The sequence below is a fragment of the Artemia sp. Qi Xiang Cuo genome, chromosome 4 (assembly GCF_049724085.1).
Source record: "Artemia sp. Qi Xiang Cuo chromosome 4, ASM4972408v1, whole genome shotgun sequence".
NCBI lineage: Eukaryota > Metazoa > Arthropoda > Branchiopoda > Anostraca > Artemiidae > Artemia > Artemia sp. Qi Xiang Cuo.
Genome location: NC_142797.1, coordinates 84,851,459 through 84,877,862, shown reverse-complemented (window position 1 = coordinate 84,877,862; position 26,404 = coordinate 84,851,459). Strand labels below are relative to the sequence as shown.

General features: G+C 36.6%; 1 protein-coding gene across 3 annotated transcripts in view; it reads right to left on the bottom strand.

Annotated features, from left to right (window-relative positions):
- bmm (brummer) overlaps nucleotides 1–26,404 on the bottom strand; it is a 116,492-nt gene that overhangs the window by 30,393 nt on the left and 59,695 nt on the right. For all 3 annotated transcript variants that reach the window (XM_089088594.1, XM_089088595.1, XM_089088596.1), the window contains exons 5-7: nucleotides 22,913–23,104; nucleotides 14,154–14,237; nucleotides 12,789–12,980 (exon numbers count right to left, since the gene is read on the bottom strand). In XM_089088594.1, coding sequence (XP_088944720.1) covers nucleotides 12,789–12,980; nucleotides 14,154–14,237; nucleotides 22,913–23,104 — 468 coding nt within the window. The remainder of the gene's footprint in view (nucleotides 1–12,788; nucleotides 12,981–14,153; nucleotides 14,238–22,912; nucleotides 23,105–26,404) is intronic.

Here is a 26,404-nt window from a genome sequence, read left to right as displayed (position 1 = left end):
GTAAGTTTTTGCGTGTGGGTGTAAGTTTTGTGTGTGTGTGTGTGTGTGTAAGTTTTTGTGTGTCTAAGCTCTTGTGTGTGTAAGTTTTTACGTGTGTGTGTAAGTTTTAGTATGTGTGTGTATAAGTTTTTGTGTGCATGTAAGTTTTCGTGTGAATGTGTAATTTTTTGTGTGTGTGTTTGTGTTTGTGTGTGTGTGTTTGTGTTTGTTTGTGTGTGCATTTTTTTGTGTGTGTGTGTAATTTTTTGTGTGTGTGTGTGTAAGTTATTGTGTGTGTGTGTGTGTAATTTTTTGTGAGTGTGTGAGTTTTTTTTTGTGTGTGTAAGTTTTTGTGTTCATGTAAGTTTTTGTGTGCATGTAAGTTTTTGCATGTGTGTGTAAGTTTTGTGTGTGTGTGTGGAAGTTTTTGTGTGTCTAAGCTATTGCGTGTGGATTTAATTTTTTTGTGTGTTTGTGTTAGTGTGTGTGTGTGTGTGTGTGTGTTTTTTTTTTTGTGTTTGTGTGTGTTTATTTTTTTTTTTTTTGTTATTTTTTGTGTTTTTTTTATTTTGTTTGTGTTTTATTTTTTTGGTTATTGTGTTTGGTGTAGGGTGGTTGTTGTGTATGTTTTTTGTTTTTGTTTTGGTTATTGTGTTTTTTTGTTTGTTAGTTTGTTTGTTAGTTTGCTTTTGTGTGTGTGTTTGTTTGTGTGTGTGTATTTGTTTGTTTATATGTTTTTATGTATGTGTGTCTATGTGTATATATGTGTGTTTGTGTGTTTGTATGTGTTTGACTGTGTGTGTGTGTTTTTGTGTGTGTTTTCGTGTGAGTGTTTGTTTGTGTTTGTGTGTGATTGTTTGTTTGTGTGTGTGTTTGTGTGTGTTTGTGTGTGTGTGTGTGTGTGTGTGTGTGTTTGTGTATTTGTTTGTGTGTGTGTATGTGTTGGTCTGTGGGTGTATTTTTTAGAGTGTGTGTGTGTGGATGTTTTGTGTGTGTGTGTGTGTGTGTGTATTTTTTTTTTATTGTGTTAGATTGTTTTTTTGTGTTCATTTTTAAGTTTTGTGTGTGTGTGTGTGTGTGTGTGTGTGTAATTTTGTTTGTGTGTGTTATTTTTTTCGTGTGTGTGTAAGTTTTTGTGTGTGTGTGTGTGTGTAAGTTTTGTGTGTGTGTGTGTGTGTAAGTTTTTGTGTTAATGCTAGTTTTTGTTTGATTTTTTTTTTTAGTGTGCTTTTGTAATTTTTTGTGTGTTTGTGTGTGTGTATGTGTATTTTTGTGTGTGTGTGTGTGTAATTTTTTCTGTGTGGGTGTGTGTGTGCAAGTTTTGACGTGTGTGTGTAAGTTTTCGTGTATGTGTGTGTGAGTTTTAGTGTGAATGTGTAAGTTTATGTGTGTGTTTAAGTTTTGGCGTGTGTGTGTAATTTTTCGTGTGTGTGTGTAATTTATGTGTATGTGTGTGTGTGTGTGTAAGTTTTTGTGTGTGTGTGTGTGTGAGTTTTTTTTGTTTTCATGTTTAAGTTTTTGTTTATGTGTGTGTTTGTGTGTATGATTGTTTTTGAGTGTTAGTTATGGCGTGTGTGTGTGTGAGTTTTCGAGTGTGTGTGTGTGTAATATTTGTGTGTGTGTGTGTGTGTAATTTTTTTTTTGCATGTAATTTTTATAGTTAATGTAATTTTTAGAGTGGATTTGTTAGTTTGTGTGTTTGTGTGTGTGTGTGAGTGTAAGTTTTTGTGTGTGTAATTTTGGGCGTGTGTGTTTAAGTTTTATTGTGTGTGTGTGTTAGTTTGTGTGTGTGTGTGTGTGTGTGTGTAAGTTTTTGTGCATGTGTGTGTGTGAGTTTTTTTTGTGTTCATGTGTAAGTTTTTGTGTGGGTGTGTGTGTGTGTGTGTTTTTTTGTGTGTGTGTGAGTTTTGGGGTGTGTGTGTATGTTTTGGTGTGTGTGTGTGTGTGTAGGTTTTGTGTGTGTGTGTGTGTGTGTGTGTAAGTTTTTGTGTGCATGTAAGTTTTTGTGTGCTTGTTTGTTTACGTGTTCATTTTTTTGTTTGTGTGTGTGTGTGTGTAAGTTTTGTGTGTGTGTGTGTGTGTATTATTTGTCGTGTGTGTGTAATTTTTGGTGTGTGTGTGTATTTTATAATGTGTGTGTGTGTGTATGTTTTTGTGTGTGTGTGTGTAATTTTTTGTAAGTGTGTGTAATTTTTTGTGTGTGTGTGTAAGTTTTTGTGTAGTCTAATGTGAATTTAAAACATTAAGTCTGTTGGACTAAGACCCCAATTCTGAGCTAGTGAATTTACAACAGTCGGGATGGTGGACTAAGACCCTAATTCGGAGTTAGTGAATTTCCACCATTTAGGCTGGTGGACTGAGACCCCAATATTGAGCTAGTGGATTTCCACCATTCAGGCTGGTGGACTAAGACCCCAATTCTGAGCTAGTGAATTTCCACCGTTCAGGCTGGTGGACTGGGACCCTAATACTGAGCTGGTGGACTAAGACCCTAATTTTCCAACTCTTGCATTTCATGACAGAAATTTAAAATGAACAAGCCTGAAATAGCAAACTAGTCATCCCAAACTATTGGTTTCAGACAACAAACACCAATGATGGACTAAGAATCCTAGCTCTGAAAAGTTCAAATAGCAAACTACACATCCCAAATCGTAATTTTCTGACAACACACACCAATGAAAGGCTATGAAACCTAGCTAATAAAAGACAGAAATAGCAAATTAACCATCTCAAATCATAAGTTTCAGACAGCACTCACCTATGAAAGGCTAAGAAATCCAGCTCGGAAAAGTAAAAAAATAGCAACCCACACATCCCAAATCATAGGTTTCAGACAACACACACCTATGAAAGACTAAGAAATCTAGCTTAGAAATGCCCGAAATAGTAATTTACATATCCCAAATCCTAGGTTTCAGACAACACTCACCTAAGAACGGCTAAGAAACCTAGCTCAAAAAAGTCAAAAATAGCAAACTAGTCATCCCAAACTATAGGTTTCAGACAACAAACACCTATGAAAGGCTAAGAAATTCATCTCAGAGAAGTCAAAAGTAGCAACACACACACCACGAATAATATGTTTCATACAAGACTTGCAAATTAACTGACAGTAAACCCAACTCATAATAGCATTAAATTGAAATGTACATATCCACACACATATGTTTCTGAAAACATAAACCTATGACAGAATACGATAACTTAGATCAGGAAATCCTGAAATATCGATACTATTCATCCCTCAGTAGAAGTTTCAGACAACAATCGCCTATGACGGACTAAGAATCATAGCTCTGAAAAGTTCAAATAGCAAACTACGCATCCCAAATCATATGTTTCAGACAACACACACCTATGAACGGCTAAGAAATCTAGCTCAGAAAAGTCAAAAATAGCAAACCATTCATCCCAATCATAGGTTTCAGACAACACACACCTAGGAAGGGCTAATAAATCCAGCTCAGACAAGACAAAAGTAGCAGACTACGTATCCCAAATCATAGGTTTCAGTCAACACACACCAACAAAAGACTAAGAAACCTAGCTCAGAAAAGTCAAAAATAGCAAACTACTCATTCCCAAACTATAGGTTTCAGACAACATTCACCTACGAAATACTAGAAAACCATAGCTCAGAAAAGACTGAAATAGCAAACTACACATCCCAAATCATAATTTTCTGACAACACATACCTATGAAAGGCTAAGAAACCTAGCTCAGAAAAGTTGAAAATAGCAAACTACACACCCCAAATCATAGGTTTCAGACATCACACACCTATGAAAGACTAAAAAATCCAACTCAGAAAAGCCCGAAATAGTAATTTACATATCCCAAATCATAAGTTTCAGACAGCATTCACCTACGAAATACTAAGAAACCTTAGCTCAGAAAAGTCTGAAATAGCCAACTACTCATCCCAAACTCGAAGTTTCAGACAACAAACACCTATGAGTGACTAAGAATCCTAGCTATGAAAAGTCCAAAAAGCAAACTATACCTCCCAAATCATATTTTTCTGAAAGCACACCTATGAAAGGCTACGAAACCTTAGCTCAGAAAAGCCTGAAATAGCAAACTACACATCCCAAATCATAATTTTCTGACAACACATACCTATGAAAGGCTAAGAAACCTATCTCAGAAAAGTCGAAAATAGCAAACTAAACATCCCAAATCATAGGTTTCAGACATCACACACCTATGAAAGACTAAGAAATCCAACTCAGAAAAGCCCGAAATAGTAATTTACATATCCCAAATCATAAGTTTCAGACAGCATTCACCTACGAAATACTAAGAAACCTTAGCTCAGAAAAGTCTGAAATAGCCAACTACTCATCCCAAACCTGAAGTTTCAGACAACAAACACCTATGAGTGACTAAGAATCCTAGCTATGAAAAGTCCAAAAAGAAAACTATACCTCCCAAATCATAATTTTCTGAAAGGACACACCTATGAAAGGCTAAGAAATCTAGCTCAGAAAAGTCAAAAATAGCAAATTAACCATCCCAAATCATAGGTTTCAGTCAATACACACCTACGAATGGCTAAGAAATCCTGCTCAGAAGAGCCTGAAATAGCAACCCACACATCCCAAATCAGATTGTTCTGACAACACAGACCTATGAAAAGCTAAGACACCTAGCTCAGAAAAGTCGAAAATATCAAACTACACATCCCAAATCATAGGTTTCAGACACTAAACACCTATTAGAGACTAAGAAATCTAACTCAGAAAAGCCCAAAATAGTAATTTACATATCCCAAATCATAAGTTTCAGACAGCATTCACCTATGAAATACTAAGAAACCTTAGCTCAGAAAAGTCTGAAATAGCCAACTACTCATCCCAAACTCGAAGTTTCAGACAACAAACACCTATGAGTGACTAAGAATCCTAGCTCTGAAAAGTCCAAAAGCAAACTATACCTCCCAAATCATAATTTTCCGAAAGGGCAAACATATGATAGGCTAAGAAATCTAGCTCAGAAAAGTCAAAAATAGCAAATTAACCATCCCAAATCATAGGTTTCAGTCAACACACACCTACGAATGGCTAAGAAATCCAGCTCAGAAAATTCAAAAAAATAGCAACCCACACATCCCAAATCATAGGTTTCAGACACCACACACCTACGAAAGACTAAGAAATCCGGTTATGAAAAGTCGGAAATAGCAAATTACATATCCCAAATCATAGGTTTCAGACAACACTCACCTATGAACGGCTAAGAAACCTAGGTCAGAAAAGTCAAAAATAGCAAACTAGTCATCCCAAACCATAGGTTTCAGACAACAAACACATATTAAAGGCTAAGAAATCCAGCTCATAAAAGTCAAAATTAGCAATCCACCCACCCCAAATCATAGGTTTCATACAACACACACCTATGAAAGACTAAGAAACCTAGCTCAGAAAAGCCAAAAATAGCAAACGATATATCCCAAATCCTCGGTTTCAGTCAACACACACCAACGAAAGACTAAGAAACCTAGCTCAGAAAAGTCAAAATAGCGAACTATTCATCCCAGACTATTGATTTCAGTCAACATTCACCTACGAAATACTAAAAAACCTTAGCTCACAAAATTCTGAAATAGCAAACTATATAGCCCAAATCATAATTTTCTGACAACGCATACCTATGAAAGGCTAAGAAATCCAGCTCAGAAAAGTCGAAAATAGCAAACTACACATCCCACATCATAGGTTTCAGACACCACACACCTATGAAAGACTAAGAAATCCAACTCAGAAAAGTCCAAAAAGCAAACTACATATCCCAAATCATAAGTTTCACTCAACACACACCAACGAAATGCTAAGAAACCTAGCTCATAAAAGCCTGAAATAGCAAACTACTCATCCCAAAGTATTGGTTTCAGTCAACACACACCTACGAATGGCTAAGAAATCCTACTCAGAAAAGCCTGAAGTAGCAAACTACACATCCCAAATCATAGGTTTCAGACAACTCACATCAACGAAAGAGGGGTGCTCGGGGAGTGCCTTTGAGGGTTTGTGGGTCCCTGGAGGGCCGGTGGTCCTTGGGGAGCTCGGGGGGACCTTGGGGGCCGCGGGTCTGGGGGTGGGGGTCCGGGGAGGGCTTGTGGGGGGCTGGTTGGGCGTTTGGGTGCCTGGGAGACATGTGGGACCGGTGGAGGGCGTTTGGGGCGCCGGTGGCCCCTTGGGAGCCCGGGGGACCTTTAAGGACCATGGGAGGGCATTTGGGGCAGTTGGGGGCCGGTGGATGGCCTTTGGGACCCCGTTGGTCCTTTGGGAGCTCGATGGGCCTTTGGGGGGCCCGGGGATGGCTTTTGGGGGTCTGGGTGGGCCTTTGGGGGCGCCGGTGGCCCTTTGGGAGCTTGGGGGGGCCTTTGAGGGTCCGGGGGGACAGTTGGGGGCCTGGGGGACATTTGGGGACCGGTGGAGGGCCTTTGGGAGCTTGGGGGGCTTTTGAGGACCGGGGGCTTCCTTCGGGGTTGGGGTAGGAGGATTGGAACCCTTTGGGGTTGGGTTAGAGGACCTCACAACACTGTTCAAATGAAACTTGTGTATTATAACGACCACACTCAAAACCTCCTCTAAAATCTTTCCTAAAATCATCTTTTAAAATGTCTCTATCTGTTTCGCCGAAATAGTTCCATAACCTGTCTAAAACGGTTTCGCCCAAATTATCACTAAACGTAAATTCAGCGTGTTCCTTTGTTATTGGCATCTCTGTGCTAACGCATTTCAAATTAATAGGAAACCTTCTCGCGCGCTAAAACAATTCATCGCTCAGATGTTTCTTGCCTAATTGTTTCCGTGGCCTGTGGTTATTAATATCCTTTGGAGTTCGACCAAAAGAGTTGTTCCCGAGGCAAAGACATTAATGATATGGATCTAGTCCTGGAGAAATGTTTCTAGGTAGAAATTTTTAAAGTCTGAAAGATGATGTCATTGATTGATTGATCTGTCAAGAAGGGGAAATTAATATGTTGTTTCTAAGGAGAATTATTGAGTCACGATAGGTGAATTGAGGTCGACTGCACAGGGGTTCCAAGGTCGATGTTGTTGTAAGTGCATGCTCTCAGCGAATGTCAAGGTCGTTGTTGTTGTTGTTGTCACACTTTGATTACGCAATCAATTTCTCGGAAATCCATTTCCCCTTCGAGTGCTAGATCAATAACATTGTTCCCGTTAGAATTCAATGCACAGGTGCAACCTTCGCCCCGGAGCTATTACACATAGAAACATCAAATAAATCGACCTTGGAAAAAGAGGTCATTGACCGATTACGCAATCTTTCTCCCTAGGGAGGCTATGCCCTTATTTGGTGTACTGATCGGAGATACGTTCTTTTGATAACCGAATTTTGTACTGATTGGAGTCAATAAGGCCATTCTACTCTTATTTGCATTAGTTTTATTGATAGGCTGTGAAGTAATCATTTTTGTTCGTTCTAAGTTTCAACTTCGCTCTTTACTTCCCTCGGAAAAACGTTTTTTTTTTTTTTTTAATTAATCTATGCTCTTTTAGATTAAAATTCTATTTAGAAACAACACTGCTATGACCTTTCCTACTTATACGGAATAAATTCTGTTCGCTTTAAGTTTTAATGTTGGTCCTTAGTTTCAGTGGAAAACTTAAATTCTTATATAATTTCTAATCACCTCAAATCTAGGGGAGATAAGACATCTCAACTTTTATTAAGGAGTTGAACTAAGAAGCCGTACAAGAATTGAAGGAAAAAATAAGTTTATAGAGTAGAAAAAAAAAATCAAAACAGTCGTTTCTTTTTGTAAACAAAATTAAAAAAAGAAAAAATAGAACTGTAATTCTTTGTTTTAACAAATATAAACTTAGTCATACTTAACAAAAGTAGCTCCAGGCGAGTAGCTTGAACACAAAAGGTTAAGTGAGCGGACAGGTTTGTATATCGACATACTTGCGAAAAAATTTTCTACCTCAACAGAAATGTGCCTTTAGGCTTAGGGATTTATTTGACCTGTCACTAAATAAAAAGCTACTCATTACTCAGAAATGAATGGAAATTTCAAAAATATCATATCTAGTAGTGTAGGCAAGATAAATGGTATTAGAAACTAAGTTTGTTTTCATTTCAAAATTTTGGGAAGAATTACCTGAATTTTCCTACAGAACTGTTTTCATAATGAATCGAAATTTCAAAAAAGTGTCTTTCTTCCTCTTTGGATGCACAATCTTACGTATGGAGAGAATATTACGGTGGAATTGTCAAGCGAATAATTTGAATAAGTTAGGATAGCAATAAGTAATCCTTCTTTTAATATACAACTTTGAGTGGTTCCAGAACCACATGCCTACACTTCTTCAACAGCTTAATGGCAAGGGGCTGGGATCGGGTGCGTTATTTGGTATGGGGCAGAGGGGGCAACTTCACTTCCCAGACCTCAGTTTACCTCCAGACCCCAGTTTGTCCCCCTCCCAGCCATGGGCGCCCATATGGGGGGGGGGGGGGGGCAGGGGGGCCTCTGGCCCCCCCCCTGGCTGAATGATGCTGCCTTATTTTTATATTTTTGTTCTGAGATTTCTATTATATAGCATTAAAAGTAGCAATTAGACGAAGTTTGCCCCCCCTGGAATTCAGCTTATGGGCGCCCATGCTCCCAGCTGAAATTTAGTTTCTCCAAAAATGTTGTTAAAAATAAGATAGGCTTGGATAATTCAAGCATCCACTGAAACAGGTCAATTTTCTTTAGTACATCTTTACCTTTTTTTATTATTATACGGCTCGATTTTTACTTTTCTCAGTCATTTTCGCTTGATTTGGAAAAATTACCTCCAACGTTGACCCTGCCTCCACAGGATTTTGACAAAGTTACGCCGCTCGTTGGGGTATGGATTTTGAGATATACTCAGAATGTCGTTACAAACCATCAACTGGATGACCTCTAGTCCCTTTCGAATCAAAATGCTTGACCAAATACCTTCCTGGGACAGGCTTTAAAAAATGAGGGCATCACATTTACAAAACAGTGAAATTATCTGAAAATAATCGTAAACAAGGGAGATAACCATAATCGAAAAGAAAAACACCCAAGCAGGAATCGAACACAAGACACCATTTCGAAGTCGAACGCTTTACCAACAGAACCACGCCTCTAATAATGTGATTTTAAATATTAGTGATTTACCTTAATAGCGTAGCCTATTCAGGGGACTTGGAAGAGGAACATACATACGAGAGGTGTTCTTACAAAACTCTAGTGACGGGTTTTGGAATATAATTATTACAATGATGATTTCGTTTTATAATTCCAAGCTTTTCTACTTAAGAAGTGACATCAATAGTATTTTTTAGTACTATATCACACTTACGGATAGTAGAATTGATAAACATCACATAGATATGAGCAATAGCTTTCAAATGCGCCATTAAACGTCCCTTTAAAAAGTACTGGTAGCCCAATAGCCCCAGCTTTTCCACTTGAGACATGGCACCAAAAGTGCCGTTTTTAGTGCCATTTGGAACTTGCTGATGGTGAAATCTATAGGAAGGACGTAGAGGGGCGTAATTTGTTATAGGGCGGGGTGGGGGGATTGCCTCTTCCAGAGCCAAGTTTGCCCCTCCCCCTCCCGACCTCCTTTTGCCTCCCAGAAAAGATTTAGTTTCTGCAAAAAATCTTGTCAAAACTAAGATAATCCTTCATAATTCAAGTATCCAGAGAAAAATGTCAGTTTTCTTTAGTATATCTTTGCCTCTATGGTAATATATGGCTCATTTTTCTGTTTTCACTATTATTTTCACTTGATTTGAGAAGTTTGGCTCCAACTCCTCCCCCCCCCCAGGATTTTGAAGAAATCCCGCCACTGGACGTAGACATGAGAAATATCTTTTATATGAGCTATAAAAATCTGTCTAGATACCTGGGATACCAATACGCCCAATAACAATACACTCATACCGATACGCGTGATATAAATAGTCTGATATCGATACAGTATGAAGCCCTTTCCCCAGGGACTATGGAGGGTCATATCATCACCCAAACCAAAGATTCTGACCTTTGAACTATGTTGAACAAAATGGATATTTCACAATTGTGGTTGGATGACTATGGGGGAGAGGACCTTTAGGGAGGGGCTATTTGCCCTCCAATCTTTTTGGTCACTTAAGAAGGGCACTAGGAAATTTAATTTCCGTTCAAATGAGCTATTACACACCTCTTTTTGATGTTCTGGTCTCCCCCTAACCCTGCTAGAAACAAAAAAAAACAAAAAAAAAAACAAAAAAAAAACGAGAGATAAATCAGTGCTACCCATGCAAAAAGGTGATTTTCCATGTTGTTCAAGGAGGGGGGCTGTAATTTCCGTTTTCATGGTGTTCAATCATGCTGATTCAAATTCCAATGGTACAATTTTCATTTTAATCTGACGAGATTTTCGAGGGGTTTCGTTTCAGGCTATTTTGTGAAATCACCATAAATCTCTTTTCGCAATTAACTTTTACGTTTAAGACAAACGGAAATAATAGTTACCATTCCTGAATCAGTGTTACATGGCATTTTTTTTTCATTAGGCAGTTTTTGTTTTTTTTTTCAAAGCGTGCTTTTCAAATTTCGGTTACTATGGGCTGTGGTTCGCTCTTTACTAGGTTACAGCTACCGCCGCAACAACGATATATATCCCGAGTTGTATATATGCACTGAAAGCTCAGTAAGTCACCTTTTTCCTCAAATTGATTTAACGGTTTGTCAAAATAATGGACAATTCATTACATGTATGTAATTCAGGGTATATATTTTAGCATTAGGGGGGGGGGGGGTAAAGCTCATTTCCGACGCAAATGACTGTTACTTCGGGATTCAGGATAACATTCTGATTCTACAGGTTTGTCGTGGGGAAGGTGGGAGGGGGCTCATTCTTCTCCAAAAAAAAATTCTGGTCAATTCGTTTTTTTTTTTGCATGAATCACGTCTTTCCTTCTAATTTTTACGGATCCCCCCTCCCGACAAAAAATGAACTTGTGTACAAGCCTGCATAATGCCAAAAGTTAAAACGATCAGGAATTACGCTCATTTACGCAGTTCAACTTTAAAACGAAGAAAAATTACCACTGAATATGAAAACAATTGCAAAGTTAATGCAATTGAAGTAGAATGTCCAATTAACCCGATTATTTCTATTCCTTTGGCCCTAATAACTATAATCCAGTATATTTACAATATTTTCTCTCGTTTTCCACATGTTAAAAAACTGAATTAAGATAGTTAAAACAATTAGGATTTACGGTTAACCGTTAGAGCACTCTTAAGGGTAAGTACACTGAGCACTTAAGAGCACTCTTTTTCAGAGATAAATGATAAAATAGCAGCGCTGAGGAGCGTTCCAAATTGAGGGGTTCAATTCTGGGGTAAGATTTTCTTTTCTTAAACGTCACACTCAACACCTGAATTAAAAATTTGTCGTCAAATCACACACCCATCAAATTCTTTTTCCGAATTCTGACTTGATTATGATAAAATGGCAATCACTATTCATGATTCAAATTACGCAGGACTCAGGATACATAGGAAGTCTTTGGGATGGTAGCCCTTTATCAGTCTCAGTTGAACTTTGATTTTTTTTTATTTGGCCCCCCCCCCACAAAAAAAAATCTTCGTATGTGCCTGGTCGAACGTTTTTTTTTTAATACGACTTAAAATTGCACGACGCATGCGAAAATCAGTCTTACAAAGTGCTACGGTAATCCAAAGGACGTTATGTGAAAATTGTAGAATGACTTAGGGTTATAGCCCATCCAATCAAACCAGACTAGCTCTATTAACTCGCTCCAATCGTTCACTCCAATCTTATTTGGTTATCAAATAATACATTTATGTGTTCATAGATATATTATATATTTTTTCTTTTGCGAGTTTCTATTTCAAAGTTGATTGTTCCATATCCCTAATACCCCCCCTCCCAACAACCAAAAAATCTTTCCTATGCGAACACCTAAATGTTCCTTAATATCAGGCAAAAAAACAACAGTAACAAATTTAAGTTTTTAGGCTCTTAAAAATTTAAGTTGTGTAATATACCGTCTTTTTGAGTTGCAGCAGCCAAAGTGGAAGTGTCGATGCACAATTTACAACAGCCTATTTTCCTTCTATACATTGTTTTCAGGATAGAACAGCAAGAATAAAGCATAATAGAAGCCAAGGCCGTATGCAGGGGAGGGGGGAGGGCTAGCGGGTTTGAACCCCCCGAAACATTTGCCCGAGTCTTAAAAGCGTAACACAAATGAATATAAAAATTATTTTGATGTATTTTTTAAAGTTTTCTGTACCCCCCTCCCCTCCGAAAAAATCCTTTTGTAATCCCCCCGAAAAATACTTTTGGTAGCCCCTCCCCCCCCCCCAAAAAAAAAACTGGATGCGACCTTGTTAGAAGTATTTCGCTTCTCCTCATCGCTACTCCTTTAATAATTTGACTTATTACTCCTCAATATCACAAGATAGCAATGATAAAATCAAAGAGCAGAGATGAAAAAGAATTGACTAATTCCCATGAAGGAAAAAACAATTCATAAAAAGGGACATTTACATAAATGTTTTTAGTGAGGAGAAGGGATGGGACCCATCAAAAATTTTTGCCCAAAAAGCATCATATTTTCCCAAAATCAAAAATTTCAATGTTTTAGGTTTTTGCTTCCAGAAGGGGAGGGGGATGAAACCTCGCAGCCTTCCATGGAAACGTTTATTAATAGGTATGATTGGGTTAAAAATTGCAGCGCAAACTTCGAAAATGTTGTCCTCTATTTGAATATGTTTTCATTAAGTTTTTTTTACCTGTAGTTGTGACTCGCAATCAGTGCATGAGGATTGTTTTGATAGGATGTTTAATCGGCATGAAGATGATCTTGCATAACTTGTAAAAGATGAAGCAGAAGATGACAAACATCGACCGCAAGCAACTAAGTTTCTTGTGTGTAAAAACTTTCGAGCGTCATCAAAACCTTGCTGACAAATTTTGGACAGAGTCTAGAAAAATCAAAAATTAAAAGCTACAGACAGAACCAAACATTATAAATACATAAGAGACATAGAAGGAAATTCCCATGAACAAATAAATATTCCCACATTTTCAGAAATACTGTGGATGACCATTCATCCAGTTGATAATCCAGACTACCCTATTACCGTCTGGTAATCCAGATAATAAACGGTAATCAATGTATTACCATCTGGTAATCTAGGTCATAAAACATAATAATTAGCTCAGTAATAGCGATTTTCTAATAACACCCTCCATTTTTAGGAGTCTCTCAACTACGTATACCCCTGTTACTGGGAATCGTACTATTCAATCAAATTAAACCCTCAGATATAAATTAAATAGCCAAAACTCAATAAAATTTTTTACATTGGTTAGCAAATGATTAAATATTGAAAACCGAAACGGGTACTTTAATTACAACTTGTTTTTAGCCGTTTCATTTTATACCCTTCCTTTCTGGCATGCGTCCTTTATTAAAAGTCTACTGTTCCTCAAACAAACTAAGCTTCTTGGGGGAAAAAACCGTTTTGTGCTTGTATAAGATAATTTTTTCATGATTAAAATGGCAAGTTGCCAAGAAAATGCAGCTTTGTCCATGTTTCTTCTTCCACAGAGGAATTCAAGCAGAATAATTTATGGGATTAAATGCACGCCCGTTAGCAGGAATTTACTTCTGGGAAGAGGGGTCGGTACTTGGGCACTATATGGGCCTTCACAAGGAAACCAGTCACGAAAAACCCGTTTTTGACGGATTAATTCAAGAGACCGCTATAGAGTAATCCTATGGGTAGCGTGGTTTTCATTGCGTTACGATATTTAAACTGTTGTTTTTTGGGGTTTAGGGGGGGGGGGGTACCTAGGTTTGGTTACGTTTTTAATTTATGTTTTGCTTTACCCCCCCCCCCCGAATGTGCAAATATATATCCCAAATTTGTTTATAAACTATTATATATTCATCCTATTTTATTTTACTTCATTAACATTAACCAAACATGACTTTTTAGAAAGGCCCATATAATGCACAAATACCGAGGGGTCAATTAAGAGCACAAATTTTTTTTTTAAGAAATAAAGGACCACGAAGCCCCTTCCCCCAGCACATGGGCTTTGTATATAAGAAATATATCTAACACTGTGGAAATTCAGAAATTGTTTACCTCTGCCGCTGGTGGGAACATAATATGAGCCATCCGTATTATATTCTTTCGGCTGAACTCGATACTTGTATTTGCCAAGATCACCTGAAAGAGATGATAAACATTAATCCACGTGATGGGCGTCCATGCGGAAGCAAGATCGTATCTATTTTCAAACGCGTTTTTAGTTAATGCAACGTGATTAGCGACCAGTCTTGTGAACTAGGCAGAATTTAGAAACATTAGTTTTAGCCTTTCATAATAGTTGCCAACATAATAGTAGATCCTATATTTTCGTAAATTAGGGAACTGTTTAAAATTGTAAGCAGGGTGATTACACTGGCGGATCCAGGGGGCAAGGGGACCCCGAAACCCCAAAATAAATTTGTCAATTATTGGTGCCCTTGTCACTTTGCCCCCCCCCCCCAAGATTTTGCTCTAGATCCATTCCTGGGTGATTAGCAACCAATGTCAAAGAGCAGACAAAAATAAGAGAGGAGATTCGAGTTCCTCTGGGACAATAGAAAGAAAAAACAATCGAGCACCCTCAAGTATGATTTAGCAAAATTATTACACTTTAACCATAGGGGGTAAAATAGGCATATTTGTATTCATTCTTATTCAACTAGCCGACTTCCTACAGATTCACCTAACCATTTAAAAATCGGGGTACTTGTTTAGTATCGAGTAAACACGCGAGAAGTGAAGTTTGATTAATGCTAATAAAATAAAACAAAGTATGATAAAAATAGAATAGTTCAGAAACAAATTTGGGCTATATATTTGCACATTCCGGGGAGGGGGTTAAAGTATAGCATATATTAAATACGTAAACTGACCTAGGTACCTTTTTTTGCCCCTTCAACCCCAAAAAACTAAAGTTTAAATCTTTGTCACGGAGTGAGCAATACCTCACTAGGCAGTGAAAACCTGTTTTTCATACAGCATCTTTGAGATTTCGATGCTGTCTTTCTCGTGTGTTTACTGGATACTAGATAAGAACCAAAATCAGTAAATAAAAAATCAAAGCCAAAACAATCTGCTTGCCAATAGCATAAACAGCGGGAATCAGGGGGGATTTTTTGTGTCCCTGCTAGATTTTGAAAACACCTTATGTTTGGGCATTTTCAAAAAAACTTTTATTGGTGTTTTCATTAAAAGAAATTGGAAAAACACAAATCTGTCTTCCCCCAAAATGTTCTGTGAATTGATGCCACTACTCCCCACTTACAGAAAGTACAAGGATGCATCTAAATAAGCTTAGATTTTTAATTGAAACCTGAATTTCAAAAATAAAAATTAAGTTTGTTTTAAATGTTTAAACGTAGTTCAGTTGGATAGTTCTGCACTTTAAGTGGTACTGCAAGCTTTTTATTTCAACGTTAAAATTGATTCCTATTTAAATTCCAATTTAGTTTTAAATAAACTCCAGTTAAATCCGAACTTAAAATCCCATTGAATCCATTTTTGAAGTACTGGAGTTTAATAAGCATCCAATGTTATTATTCAATCTTATTATTAACTAGGCCGAACCCCCCCCCTCTCCCCTAAAGAATCAAATATGTCTTTTGGGGTAGTACATATCTAGTCGTAAATTAACAAACTTGCAAGCTTCCAAAGCAAATTATATACAAAATATGAGAATTCATTTTTAAGAATAATCATAAAACCTTGAGAAATAGGGGGAGCACGGGCCCAAAGGCCCCTTAACAGTTTTTACATGCCGGGCACTACCGTATTTCACTTTCTGCTACCAAGGTGGAGTCAATTGGGGGGGGGGGGTGCAAAGCGGATTCCTCCCTGGATTTTGAAAAATACTTGGGGGGGGGGGGCAATTTTAATATAAATGCCCTTTTCTGGTAGTTGCACTGAAAAAAAAAATTACCCCCTCCTCTAGATTTTGAAGAATACATTTTGCTTGCCACTGTGCTACCACAATGAATTCACTTTCCAAGAACGATCTTTTGTATCTATTCTAAAGGATGAAACCTGAACCTCTAGGTCACAGCAAAATCTGACCAATAGTTCGGCGTTAGCTAAATCTTGGCCTTAGCTGAATCTTGCTCTGAATAGGCCTTTAATGGTCGCAAATTCTCGTGTTCGAACAAAATAAGTGCACTTCATTTTAAATTTAGCTAGAAAACAAAGAGCATGTTCATTTTCAATGGAATTATATCCCTGATAGTTAAGAAACCTGAGGGAGTTTATAAAATACCTGGTGATACTCTCTGCTTGACAGTTAATCAATTTATTTACTTTTTTAAATGTTAAATCTACAACATGAAGATTTGCCTGAACATGTTTTACAGACCTTATTTCGGGGAGGGATCTCAAGACCAAAGGATATGCATTTTAGGCTAGGGACGGTAAGGTCCTCCTGCCATTCTTCTAAGCGTCACCGCCGCGGTTAACCTAAATGGCGTTATCTAAAACCGGTCGTCTTATCGAGATAAACAGTGAGTCGCTGGAAACTTTCCACTCTATTAGATAGCCTTGAGGCCGGCAAGGATGTTTCCGCTAGCCTACTTAATCCTTGCGTAATACTTGCAAGCCGCAACATCATCGTTCGATTCTTACGTAAATCAAACATTCACATATTATGCGAAACAAGTCGCGTATTATTACACGTGTGAGTGTCATGAGCAATGCCAGAGGGGATATGATCAGATAAGTGCATCGATATATCAATCAACATCTCATTAACAAACTAATGACCCTTAAAAATTACAAAATTTGCAAAACAAAGAGGCAGGAATTCACATCAAACTCCTGGGAGAATGGAAAGGGGTCCCGCACTACACTGCTTCGGGAGTATTGGAATATCTCTTAAAAAATCACTACCTCAAATAAATTGACTCCTGATATTTTAAAGTGTCTGTAAAATCTTAAAAACTGGTGCTCTACTGAAAATACAAAATCAACTCAAAAAAGGGTGATCTCATAAGAGCAGAAAATTCGATCAGTTGCCTGGAAGCAATAAAAGACTAATTTATAAGGCTCTCAATAGCCTTTCACTGGCCATTAAATCGACATTCTCTAAAACCCAAGCCAGCTCATTTTCAATAAAGCACTAGTTTTTAGAATTCTACAGATATTGAAAAACGTCCCGAGTAAGTTTATTTAAGCTAGTTTTGTACATATATCTTCTTGCAAAGTCAGGCTTCAACTTTGCTTTTTACCTCCGTAAGAATAACTTTGCAATTTTTAATTAGTGTTTTAATATATACAAGAAACCTTACAGAAAAATCTTTGTTTAATTTAAGTCGTGGAATTAAAAAAGTCAACATGATTTTTTGTTTTAATAGGGCATAAATACAGGTTTTACTTCCCTCGCTTAAACTTTACCACAAAATACGTGCAACTTAGCAACATAATTAAAGTCCTAAGTGTATTTTACCACCATTACCTTTGAAAATTTGCACACTGAAAATTCAATTGTTTTCTCGGAATGAAAATAAATAAATGACAATGTTTTTTCACTTTGACACGTTTTCCCAAGACACATTTTTTATAATTCACTTATTAAAGAGGATGGGGGTTGTAAGCCTCCAGTGAAAGTTTTTCGACCATGGAGATCATAATAGCAAACTAATTATGCTTCCCAACCTTTGCACTCTAAATTAATTTAAAAAAACAACCTTTTTCCGAGGGAAGTAAAGAGAGAATTTGAAACTTAAAACGAACAAAAATTATTACTTCACAGCCTATCTAACATATATCAATAAAACTAGTGCAAATAAATCAACTGGTGTTATTTCCCATGTTTGTAGGATTACAGAAAACTAGCACTTTACTGAAAACACAAAAGCCAAGTATAAAAAAGAAGAATATTGATTCTGGAGTCAAAAATAAATACGTAGCCTCACAACTACAAACTAATCTATAACGCTTTTCATAGTCCTACAGGAGCTGTGATGTCAGTAACTTTCAGTATACAATTAGAATTATTTTTAAAACTTAGGCGTAAAAATAGTAAGTTTACGGTAAATAAACAGGATAAAAATATTGAATTTGTTTATTGGGTAGTATCTTGATGTCACCTAGTATGGCTTAAAATGGAGAACAGATCAACCATAATATGAACTCTGGAGATAGTTATTTCTCTCTATAAAACGGATAACTTCAAGTTGTGATACAAATTTTAAAGCGAGTCTGTAGTCCTAATACTAATAAGATTCCTTCACTTCGAACTTGTCTACAATTAAATATATAAAAAAAAAGTTTTTTAAACTGAAAGTAAGGAGCGACATTAAAACTTAAAACGAACAGAAATTATTCCGTATATGAAAGGGGCTGTCCCCTCCTCAACGCCTCGCTCTTTACACTAAAGTTTTTTATTGTTTTTAAAAATATAGATGTGAGAAAGAATCAAACTTTAGCGTAAAGAGTGAGTTGTTGAGGAGGGGACGGCCCATATAATATATGGACAAATTTCTGTCCGTTTTAAGTTTTAAGGTCGCTCCTTACTTTCAGTTTAAAAAACTTGTTTTTTTTTTAATTTAATTTCTGATCGTTTTTTATTTAATGCAGCTTTTATTTGCATAAAAATTTTACTTTTCTTTTGCTAAATGGATGTCCTTACAAATTAACTTACGTAACTAACTTCTATATTCGTATATTTTTCTTCTGGCAAAAAATACAAAGTTGCAGATTTTTGCAGATATGAGCTTGAAACCTATGTAATTGGGTTTTCTGATACGCTTAATCTAACGGTGTGATTTTTATTAAAATTCTGTTACTTGTATGGGATGTTTCCACCCTCTTTAGAAGATAGGATAAGTTTTCTCAGGCTGGTAGCCTTTGATGAGTAATACTAAGCTAAATAAAATTTATACATTTTTAATCGGCACGATAAAAATATTCTTTTGATACATTTAATGACATCAAAATTTCGTTTTTAAAAGTTTCGATTACTATTGAGCCGTATCGCTTGTTTTTTTATTGTTTTTTTTATTACGTATACGTTATTACGTATATGAGGGGGTTCTCTCCTTAGTCAATACCACGCTCTTTACGTTAAAATTTAAAAAAAATTTTGATTAACAAACCCCTGAATCACAAAGGCCGTTTAATTAGAATATATAGCTATTTTGAAAGCACTAAAAAAAAAAGTGTAGCGTAAAGAGCGAGGTATTGACTTGGGGGAGAACCCCCTCACATACGTTATAATTTCTGTTCGTTTTAAGTTCTAATATTCCTTCTTACATTTCAGTTGAAAAAACTTGTTTTTTTATTTAATTTCTGATCGTTTCTTAAATAATGCTTGGAAATCCGGCGCCCCCTTCATAGAAATGTCCCTTACCCCAAAGAAACATCCTATAAGGAAATATACTCCAGAGTAATCCCCTCCACTAGCCCCCCTCCAGAAAAACTCCTTCCTGAAAATGGTTGTATACTTCCCAATAACCAATAAATAATGCTGGCAAGTCCGGTGCCCCCTTCATGGCAATTTCCCTTCCCCCATGAAAACTTCCTTCATGAACAGATCCTCCAACATAGCCCCCGACCCCCCCTTCCCACCCACAACCCGAAAAAAAACCTCCAGAAAACATCTGTATACTTCCTAATAACCAATACTATATTTTAACAGTGGGTAAAGTTCATAACTTTTAGCCCTCCCTCTGGGAACTTCGGGGGATTAAGTCATCCTAAAAGACATATTTATCATATTTTCGACCATGCTGAACAAAATGGCTATCTCAAAATTTTGATCGGGTGACTTTGGGAAAAAAATGAGCGTGGGAGGGGGTCTAGTTGCCCTCCAATTTTTTGGTCACTTCAAAAGGGAACTAGAACTTTTAATTTCCGTTCCAATGAGCCGTCCCACGATATTCTAGGAGTCCTGGGTCGATACGATCACCCCTGGGAAAAAAAAAACAAACAAATAAACACGTATCCGTGATCTTTCTTCTGGCAAAAAATGCAAAATTCCACATTTTTGTAGATAGGAGCTTGAAACCTCTAAAGTAAGGTTCTCTGATACGCTGAATATGATGGTGTGATTTTCATTAAGGTTCTATAACTTTTAGGGGGTCTTTCCCCCTTTTTTTGAAAATCAGCCAAATTTTCTCAGGCGCTTAACTTTTGATGGGTAGCACTAAACTTGATGAAAGTTATATATTTGAAATCAGCATTGAAATCTGATTCTTATGATATATCTATTGGTATCAAAAACCCGTTTTCTAGAGTTTCAGTTACCATTGAGCCGGGTCGCTCCTTACTTACAGTTCGTTACCACGAACTGTTTGAAAATAATCATGAAATGTCTTTTCTAGAACCAAGATGACAGTCAATCATTGAACTGAGCTCATGCAGAAGGGATGCCAAAATAAACGAAAAAATAAATAAAAAAAGCCACAATCTAAAAATGCTTTAGTTTTGTGCTGTTAAAAGTGCAAATTAATGTTTATTTTTACCGTACCAAATTTCTTATATTGTTTTGCTTTAGTACATCTTTAGCTTTTTTAATACTAAATGGCTCGTTTTTAAGTTTTCTCTTGTCATTTTAACTTTATTTGGGAAAATTGGCTCCAGATTTACCCCCCCCCCCACACACACACACACTGGATTTTGAAAAAATTACGCCATACGTTGGGGTATGGACTTAGTGATCTACAAAGATTGTCGTTACAAACCATGAACTGGATGACCTCTATTACACTTTGAACCAAAATGCTTGACGAAATACCTTCCCGGGACACGCTTTAAAAAATGAGCGCATCACACTTATAATAACAGTGAAATTATCTGAAAATGATCATAGAGAAGGGGACAAAACTATGATTGAAAAAAAAAACAATTAGAAATCGAAACCAGGACACTCTAATTATCAGTCGAACACTGTACAAACAGAGCCACACCTCTAATCATCTGATTTGACATATTGGTTTTTGTACCTTAATTGCGTAGCTTATTAAGGGGGCTTAGAGGAAGAACATACGAGAGGTGTTCTTGCAAACCTCCAGCCAAGGGTTTTGGACCATAATTATTACAATGATGATATCGTTTCATGCTTCCAAGCTTTTCAAAAAGTTCGTGGTAACGAACTGTAAGTAATAGGCGACCCGGGTCAATAGTAACCGAAGCTCTAAGAAAAGGAATTTTTATATCAATAGATACATCAAAAGAATTGAATTATGCTGATTTTAAGGTATATAAGTTTCATCAAGTATAGTCCTACCCATCAAAAGTTACAAACCTGAGAAAATTTGCCTTATTTTCGAAAAAGGTCGAAACACCCCAGTCATAGAATCTTAACGGAACTCAAACCATCAGATTCAGTGTATCAGAAAACCTTACTTTAAAGGTTTCAAGCTCCTCTCAGCAAAAATAGGGATTTTTTTTTTTTTTTTTTTTTTTTGCCGGAAGAAGGATCACGGATGCGTGTTCATTTGTTTCTTCTTCTTCCCAGGGGTGATCATATCAACCCAGTGGTCCTAGAAAATCGCGAAAGGGCTCACTACAATGGAAATTTAAAGTTTTAGTGCCCTTTTTAAGTAACCAAAAAAATTGGAGGGCAACTAGTATCTCTTTTTAGAAGAAAATGCATTTTCGTATACAAGCTACGCTCACCATTCTACAATCGGAGACTCTTGACCAATCTACAGTAGCCGCAGTAAAAAGCGCAACTTCATTTCTCTAGGGTGTACCGAATAATGAACAAGTAAAATCATATTCACAGTCCCATGGTGAGGGATACCTAAATTATAGTCATTTAACAAATTTGTTGTTGGATCTTCGATCAAACAGTCAGGAGTAACAGTTCCTTCGTGTGCATAAGGGCATGGAAGCAGAACCAAACGCACTGACTTGGAACTAAATTCATATTGTAAACCATAACAAGATACAAGATTTGTTTTAATTTAACAAAAATTAGACAAATGTATACATTTTTTTCCTGATAAAAGTTCCACCGAATTCTTTTAATTGCAATTTTTTATTTAAAAAAATTACTTTTTTATATAAAAGCCTAAAAACAAGGTATTGGTCACAAGAACATCTGAATCTTCTCTAAAGACCTATCTTGTGCTGCCCCCTTCTCTTGGTGCCCGAGAACATGGTTGTTGTGCTTATGGTTAATGAAGCCTTTCACATGAGCTTAGGTCGTGGAAAAGCCATGTCTGCAATACGCAGCGCGTAATCCTCTGAAGAACTGTGGCTCCTCTTGAACGAGGACATGTGCTAGGTATCTTTGTCTTTTTTCTTTTTTAGGGGTCTCTCTAGATATATTTGAAGCACACGCCAAGTCCCATGGCAATCCCCCTGATAATGCTATTATCGAAATCCATGATGCATAGCCTAGATAATTCAAACCATATCCGTTTTCAAAACTTTATAGACTTCTAAAATAGCATAACTTTCAGGTAGACGCAGAGACCTACCTCAAAATAATAAATTTCAGGTTTCTGGAAAATTCTAAACTGAACTACATTTAAGGATTGTTTGAATCCAGAAAATTAGAACCAATTATTTATTTTTTGTTTTTAAACAATGCTCATGTTTCCTTTTTAAAGTAATATATTAAAGATCTTAAGCCCTGTTCTCACAAGCCGGTTTACGGCAAAAAAATGAATAAGCCAACTGAAAACACCGTTTTTCTGGCTGTCTTAAAAAAAGATTTCTCGCATTTTTATTGGTTGATTACCTTGTCATTGTGCCCGTGAAACACCAAGTGGAGATAGGGCTTTAATTATTTGATGTAAAAAAAAAAAAACATGCCTATAGGCAATTTCGAAATTCGGTAATTATATTGGTACAAAAAAAAAACTGAACAGACTTACATGAAAAGCATTCGAAGACTCGCCATCTCTAGGACAAATGTCGCTTTCTCCGCAAAAAGGACTAACAGTCATAGTATGCTCATCGAGAAGAACGAGATTATCGGTAAATCCACCATCCATGTACCTAACCCCACGAAACTTGGGTGGGATAATTCCAGAAAAACCGGGAATAAAGGCACTGCAACAAATTGCCTGAAAATAAATTAATTAATTTCACCATCGTTATATTCATTCAAGATAAAATATTTTACAGGGGCCCTGTTTGAGGAGTGTGACCCCTGGGAATATAAAGATAGATTTTGTCAGTTTTGCATTATGTTATTTCTAAATTAATCATTTAAAGACAAAATGATTAGAATGGGATTATCTACGCTACCTGGCAATACCACTACTACTAACAACTCACCGCAGCACTAAGCCGCCTGAGGCCAACACAGCTACGCACGCAATTCCTCCGTCCCAATCTATTCAAAGCCTCCCTTTTTAAACCTGCCAATGAAGTTCCCATTTCCTTTAATTCTTTCTTTATGACGTCCTCCCATCTCATACGAGGACGACCTGCTTTTCGTTTAGCCCTAGACGGTTGACCGAAAAGAACAATCTTCGGCAATCTGTCCTCCTTCATCCGCACAACGTGCCCTAGCCACCTCAACCTTTCTTTCATTATAGCCCTAGAGAGCGGTATTGAACCACATTTTTCGTATAACCTATTGTTTGAAATACGGTCAGTCAGCCGGGTACACAGAACAATCCTTAAGCAATTTCTCTGGAAAACATCTAGCAAATCTTCATCCGCTTTTCGGAGCGCCCATGATTCAGACTTTCAGAGCCATATTTGACCACTGTTATCACTGTAGCTTCCAATATTCTAATATTGGTTTGCAGACTTATATTCCTACTCTTCCACATTGTTTTTAATTGTTAAAAAAACACCCTGAGCCTTGGCTATTCTACTTTTAACATGTTCACTGCTCCCACTGTCTTTACTAATAATGCTACCAAGGTAAGTGAAGCTGCCCACCTGATCAATTTTTTCATTACCCAACGTCAGTAGTATGTTAACTTATACTTCTACAACGCCCCCGTACAAACAGTTTTTTTCTGTTAATTTTGCAGGTCATTACACTCTTTGCCAGGGAATGACGCAATTTCAGAAGTTCAGTCTACTAGTCATCACACTTTGCCAAGAGGATTTGCGTAATTTCAAAGTTCAATGTCTTTTTTAGTGGTAAACCATAAACCGATATCTCCTTTTACCCGCCAATTATTTTTGTATATATTCAGATTTTATACTTGATTCTCCATCAGTTTTGAATAGTTTATATTCGAGATAGCATTACAGGTATTTTTGTAAAAAGCATTTACATAGATAAATGGATAATTCTAAGCAATTTTTGGTGAGTAAAAAATATTCTCATTATTATATTAAAAAGAAATTGTCGTGTCATTAAGTTAAGGAAGAAATTCTTTCATTACACTGGAAATAGGGGTACTTATGCACTTAGAAGTCTGTTGTTTTTAGGAGCTGAAAAAACCTCTAATTCTCTTATAGGTTGAAATTTACGGTGTGATTTTTTATCGAGATCAATGGGTCTTTTAGATGTTTTTTGAAAAAAGTGCTTAGCTTTCGATCGGTAATTAGGGATTAGAATAAAATGTTGATTTTTAAATGTATTGATTGTTACAAAAGCTTCCTTTTTATCAAGATCAATGACCCTTTTTTTAGGGGTTTTTTTTAAAAGACTTCCATGCCCTTATACAAAAAAAAAAAAAAATTGTCTTGTAATTAATTTAAGGAAGAAATTATTTACTTACACTGTGTGGTTACATCTTTTAAAAATGTATTAATTTTTAAAAAAGCTTCCTTTTTTATCAAGATCAGTGGCTTTTTTTTTTTTAGGAATGTTTTTGAAAATACTTCCAGGCACGTCTGCATTTACGGTGTGATTATAGGAATTCCCATCTTATTTGCTTGCATGTATATGAATTCAAATTTTATTTGCTTGCGTGTATAGGAATTCACATGCTCTGTGAGGTCGATTAGATGTAGTAACAATGCATGTTCGTTTTAGTAGTTGAATTACCATGTGATGTTAGGTAGATCATTTGATTTACCATGTTCCTTTAAATCGATAACAGTACTTACCAGAGAATTTTAGTTAATGTAATGGCACCCAAATTTTAAAATAATGCGTTTATAGGAATTCCCACGGTATTTTTCTTGCGTTTATCGGACTTCAAGTCTTATTTGCTTGCATGTATAGGAATTTCAATATTATTTGCTTGCGTGTATCGGAATTCCCATGCTATTTTAAGGGCGTATGTCCCCCCCCATGCTATTATAATAGCTTTTGTCCCCTTCCTATGCTATTCCAGGAGCTTATGTTCCTTCCTATGCTATTATAAGGGGCTTTTCCGTGTGGTTTTTCTTTACTTGGTACCCATTAAAAACAAAATTTTTGTGTTAAATAAGTAGTTCTTATATCTTTTAAAAGAGCTTTACGGGGTTTGAGACACTCTGTTGCTTGATTCCGTTTGATTTTTCTTTACTTATTGCTCATTAAAAACGAAATTTTTGTGTTAAATAAGTAGTTCTTTTATCTTTTAAAATAGCTTTACGGGGTTTGAGAGACTCGGTTGTCTGATTCCGTGTCATTTTTCTTTACTTGGTGCCCATTAAAAAGTTGCAGGCGAAAACCCCGTGTGGATGAGTTGAAATAAGAAATTTTAACAAGAAATGGCTGAAAAGTGTTTTGGGGGAGATGGGTTGATTGGCAGCTTGAGGGTGGCGTGAGGAGTAAGTTTAGAGTAACGGGAGAACGAAACATTACATAAATTAGGGGTTTTTGGCTGTAAACTCTAGTTTTTTGTAAGAAAATTATGGAAAATAAAAATCAATTGCTAAGAGCCGACTCTTAAGTCAAGATCTGAATAGATCTGTGAGATCTTTCTGTAAAATCTGAGCTGATAAGGGTTTTTTGACCATAAACTCTAGTTTACTGTAAAAAAAATTATGGAAAATACAATTCTCTCATTCAAATGTGAAACTTATTTCCATTCTCTGGTTCAAATGTGGAAAACCCCGTGTGAATGAGTTAAAATAGAAATTTTTTAACAAGAAATGACTGAAAAGTGTTTTGGTGGAGATGGGTTCATTGGCAGAAGGATGTATTAGCGTAGTTATAGTGGAGGCCGAGTTGCTAGAAAAAAACCATGGTGGATGAGTTTAAATGAACATTTTTAACAATAACTGTCTGAAAAGTGTTTTGGAGGAGATGGGTTGATTGGCAGAAGGATGTATTAGCGAAGTTATAGTGGACGGCAAGTTGCTAGTGAAAAATCTAAGCTAATAAGGGTTTTTGACCGTAAACTCTAGTTTTTTGTAAGAAAATTATGGAAAATACAATTTGTTGGTTCATAGGTGAAACTTCAGTCCAGGTATGGATCGAAAAATAAACTATTTCTGTAGAATCTGAGCTAATAAGGGTTTTT